Here is a 4,529-nt window from a genome sequence, read left to right on the forward strand (position 1 = left end):
CTTAAGTTAAAAAACAAAAAGACAGAATCTTTCAAATATAAAATACCCAATTCGCCCTTTCGCCCTTTCGCCCTTTCCCGTTTCTCCTACTCTTTCCTTGGTTCTTCTCCCTGTCGCATACCCTGAAACCTCTCCTGTTCTTGCACAAGTTCTGGGTGTAGTAAGAGAGACATCGATCTCTCATAGATCTGCTCCTATTAGCCTCAAACCTTGGGGCTTTAATACTTGCGCTAGGGTGACATTACCTGTAGAATTCACATTGCCAAATCTTGCTGTAATGGTGAGTTCCAAATCTAATTTCAGATCTGATTTACCCTCCTCCGCCAGTGGTAGTTTCAGAAATCAAATACATCTCTCCTGCTTCGTACTTGGGCTGATAATGATGTACATCCAAGAGAGATCTTCAATATCGACTTACCCCTGAAATTTGGAGCCAACAGAGAACCCATGAAGGAGTAATCTCTTTCGAAGTACAGCTATTTACGCTTTTCTGAGTTAGTCGTAAGGTTGAAGACAACCATACGGTTGTGCTTCTATTTCCTTTTTATATTTGCTTTCCAGGATTGCCCCTGTCTATTTCTATAGACACCTGACAACGCAAATCAGAGGAAGAACATACATTCTTGTACAGGGGCTCGATCACAGCTCTCAAATCACCAAAATAAAAACTCCTAATTGCTAAAGATCTAAAAGCATCAATCATCATCATCCTTCGGCACTCATTTGAAATTTTTTAAATGTTACACATGGTTTCAACTTTCAGGTGGGCTAAGCATTTCTGTAATTAATTTTTTCTTATTGAATTGTATACATTTTTTTTCTCAATGAGTTCCTGGTTTCAGCTTGGAAGAGGGATTTTACTTCCAATCCCCCCCCTTTTTTGGGTTCGGTTCATGATGAAGGTATAATAGAATCCAAAGTTTTAAGGAGAATCAAATTTTCTCCATATGTACCAAGCTTTGGCAGTGGAAGGACCAGAGAAAAAGAAGAAGCAAAGAAGGAGAAGCATATGAAGGAGAAGCATAGAAGAAGTTATCTGCAGAGATGGTCGCCGCCGGAGCAAGAGGTGTTCGGCGGAGAAGGAAATCGTCACGGAGCATGGAGGTGGTTGCCTCGTCGGAGCAGCAAGTGCTCTACAATCTTCCTATTGGTAGGGGTTAGGTTTTAAGAAGAAGTAGGATAGAACAAAATAATTTTGTCAATTTATGAACAAATAGGTTAGCGCAATAAGGTCTTTTCAAATTTTAGGAATGATTAGAAGAAAGGGTCGTTTGGTCAATAAAAAGAAGTTTTTAGTATTTAACGCCTAAAATTAAATGGCTTTAGGTTGAAAAAATAGAGGGTGTACGTGGAAGTTTGAAGGGGTGCGTGTGAATTTGTCAGAACCTTAGAAGTGTATGAAGAATATTAGGTCTATTTTAGGGGTATGTATATTTAACCCGAAAAACAAATACTAGAGAACTCTTCAAATATGCAAAATTTTGACTGTAAATTTTACGTCTAAACAAACAGAGCTAAGCCACAAAGCTGGTTTGTTGAATAAAAACAAAGATGTAAATATAAAACTCTCAAGAAATGGGAGAGGTAACTAATTTGGTAAATCCAAACTCAATATTATGTAATCCTTCGCATTGAAGTATATGCTAAACTGGCAACAACAATGCGACTGGGTTTCATAAAAATGTATGTGACTCAGTTGATCATTATCTTGTTATGAAAAAAGGACTTCAAATGAGATCCTTCGATTCCAAACCAGTTGGGGCTATTTAGAAATCGCCATATGTTTTTTGTGATGTGTTTTTGAGTTGCGATTGACGTGTGATGCTCATGAAAACATTTTGTTGAGGCCCGGCTTCACCTTAGCGAACGGTGTCAATGAAGGAATTTTTATCCTCTCAATTACACTGTCCGTACTTGACGTCAAGTACATCTAATAGATGGAGGTGGATCCCACCTCGGGCGAGGGGTAGGATAATCATTTCTGCCTCCTCTATTAGATGTACTTGATGTCAAGTACGAGTAGTATAATTGAGAGGATAAAGATTCCCAATGAAGGCTTATTAAAGGGTGTATTTAGTGCATGAGGCTCCCGTCATTACGAGATTTTGTAAGTGTCATTATATATACAGGCTTACCCTTATTTTCACAAAAAGACTGTTTCCAAACTCGAACCCGTTGCGATTCCTTATTTCCTAGGTTAACCCGGCCTATAAAGTGACGGTCTTAACTCCTCTCACCTCTTTTACCAAAAAAACTCCTCTCACCTCATCTACCGAATAAGACTAAGAACCGCCATTATGCTAAAATGCGCCTGACTAAATAGAACTAAGAAGTTAAGAACCGCCATGGTGCTAAAATGCACCGGTCGGCATACTGTCGAACCCTTTAAAATGCCTAAAACCCTGCATTCATTTTAACAATATAAATACGATCTCCCGCCGATTAAACCCCTCTTAGACTTTCTATAAAAAAATATAAAAAACCCTTCTTAGACTTCAACCCAAAAAAAAAAACCCCTCTTGCAAAATGGTAAGATGATACGATCCTGTATCTCAGCCCACAAAACCGGTTCAGTAGGTGAGTGTGCCCAAGATTATATTAGTCCACACCAGAGTTCATTACTCTTCGATGTGGGATACCCACCAGAGTTCATTACTTCCGAGTGGGACAGTAGGATCGTAACATTCCACCACGTTTTCGGAGCGACGTCCCCGGCGGCCCACTCTATGGCGGCTTTCACTCCGGACCCCTCAAGCACCAAGTAGCCTTTTCCATAGGTCGCCCCTACCGGTGCCCCTACCGTAGACATGGCAGTCTGGTTTGATACCACTGATACGATCCTGGATCTCAGCCCACAAAACCGGTTCAGTAGGTGAGGGTGCCCGGGATTATATTAGTCCACACCAGAGTTCATTACTCTCCGATGTGGGATACCCACCAGAGTTCATTACTCTCGAGTGGGACAGCAGGATCGTAACATTCTCTTGTTTTTCTCAATTCATGTAAATTTGAAACTTGTATTTGGTACATGGACAGGGTAAAGGAAAAGGAAGCTTTGGTAAGAGGAGGAACAAGACTCACACGCTTTGTGTGAGATGTGGACGCCGCAGCTTTCATCTTCAGAAGAGCAGATGCGCTTCTTGCGGTTACCCTTCAGCCCGTATTAGGATATGTAAGTTAGCTTTCTAATGCTCTCTTCCATACATGTTTTACTTTCCCCTGTTCACATCAACTGTTCTGGTTTTTCTTTTTGATTTGGGTTTTATTTCCTCTTACCACTTTTGTTGGTTTTGATTGTGATTTCAGATAACTGGAGCGTGAAGGCCATTAGAAGGAAGACGACCGGAACTGGTCGGATGAGGTACCTCCGACATATGGCCCGTAGATTCAAAAGTAATTTCAGAGAAGGTGAACCTGATTTCCGTCTCTGTTTTCATTCATTCATTATTCTATGAATCTTTTAATTGGATGTTCTTTCAATTAATTAGTTTTTTGTAATGTTGGTTCAGGTACTCAAGTAGTTCCGAGAAGGAATGGAGCTGCCAAATAATTTTAAGGTCTGTTAAGAAGCTTTGGAGCTTAATTTTAATCTTCTTTTTAGTTTCATTTCTCATGAATTCTCGAAAGTAGTTTTCTGGTTTTGTTTGTAGTGTGTCTTAGCCTCGAATATTTTGTTGTAGACGAATGAATGACGATTTGTAAAAAAAAAATAAATAAATAAAGGGTTGTTATTCATGTAACATGGGTGGGTTATGTTTGGAAAAATAACAAAATACTGAAAAGACCAATATGTAGTAAGTAATGAACATTAAAAGATCAAATAGGTGGGGGCAATTTAGACATTTCAATTTCTTTATTAAAATTTACGATTTATATTGTTAAAATTGACATTTAAAATGGCATTTTTGTCTTTTGACCACATAGTGCCTCCATGGGTGTAGCTCTCCATTTCGTCATCGTCCTCCTCTCTCTCTCTCTCTCGCTTGTTTTCCAACCCCACACAACAGCACCAGGCCGTTCTTCGTGAGCAGCAGCTAAGACTGTTCGCTCGAGTGTCTTCCTCTATTTCTTGTCTAATCTGAAATCTAATTGGTTAAGATTTTTCATTTAAGTTTTATCTCCTTGGTTAATTTGAGGTTTGATTTCCGTTGTTTCTCATTATTTAGGTTCAATTTTTAGAATCAATGACGTATGTTTTCCTTTGGTGGTCGCTTTTTCCCACCAATGGTTTACATGAGATATGAATTGGATTTTTGAAATAGATTCCGATTGCTCTGTTTGTTAATTTTGTTTGATGGAAAGGAATGAAAATGGTTGTGGAATTAAGTTATAATAAATTCTCTGGGTTTTAGGTTCATATAAAAGGGTTCAATAACCATCTTCATCCCTTCGAGTTTCGATATATCGGCTCATGTGACAAATGGCAAAAGAAAAAAAATTCATTGTTTTCCATCAAAAAAAAAAAAAAAACAACTACTTGTGTTTATTACTCAGGATCAGTTCCCTCAGACTACATGTCTTGTGACAGA

General features: G+C 38.9%; 1 protein-coding gene across 1 annotated transcript; it reads left to right on the forward strand.

Annotated features, from left to right (window-relative positions):
• The first annotated feature begins 274 nt into the window (after positions 1 to 274).
• LOC122672169 (60S ribosomal protein L37-1-like) lies at positions 275 to 3,550 on the forward strand. The gene is made up of 4 exons (XM_043869668.1): positions 275 to 280; positions 3,037 to 3,172; positions 3,307 to 3,408; positions 3,510 to 3,550. Exons 1-4 carry the CDS (start codon positions 278 to 280, stop codon positions 3,548 to 3,550), a joined length of 282 nt encoding a protein of 93 aa, XP_043725603.1. The 5' UTR covers positions 275 to 277.
• The last annotated feature ends 979 nt before the right edge of the window (positions 3,551 to 4,529 follow it).

This window comes from Telopea speciosissima, chromosome 8 (assembly GCF_018873765.1).
Source record: "Telopea speciosissima isolate NSW1024214 ecotype Mountain lineage chromosome 8, Tspe_v1, whole genome shotgun sequence".
In the NCBI taxonomy this organism is placed as follows: Eukaryota; Viridiplantae; Streptophyta; class Magnoliopsida; order Proteales; family Proteaceae; genus Telopea; species Telopea speciosissima.

Excerpts from the sequence above, each read along its gene's own strand:
- LOC122672169 (XM_043869668.1), top strand. Across the intron at positions 3,173-3,306 it reads TTCAGCCCGTATTAGGATAT|ATAACTGGAGCGTGAAGGCC; the intron begins GTAAGTTAGCTT and ends TTGTGATTTCAG. Across the intron at positions 3,409-3,509 it reads CAAAAGTAATTTCAGAGAAG|GTACTCAAGTAGTTCCGAGA; the intron begins GTGAACCTGATT and ends ATGTTGGTTCAG.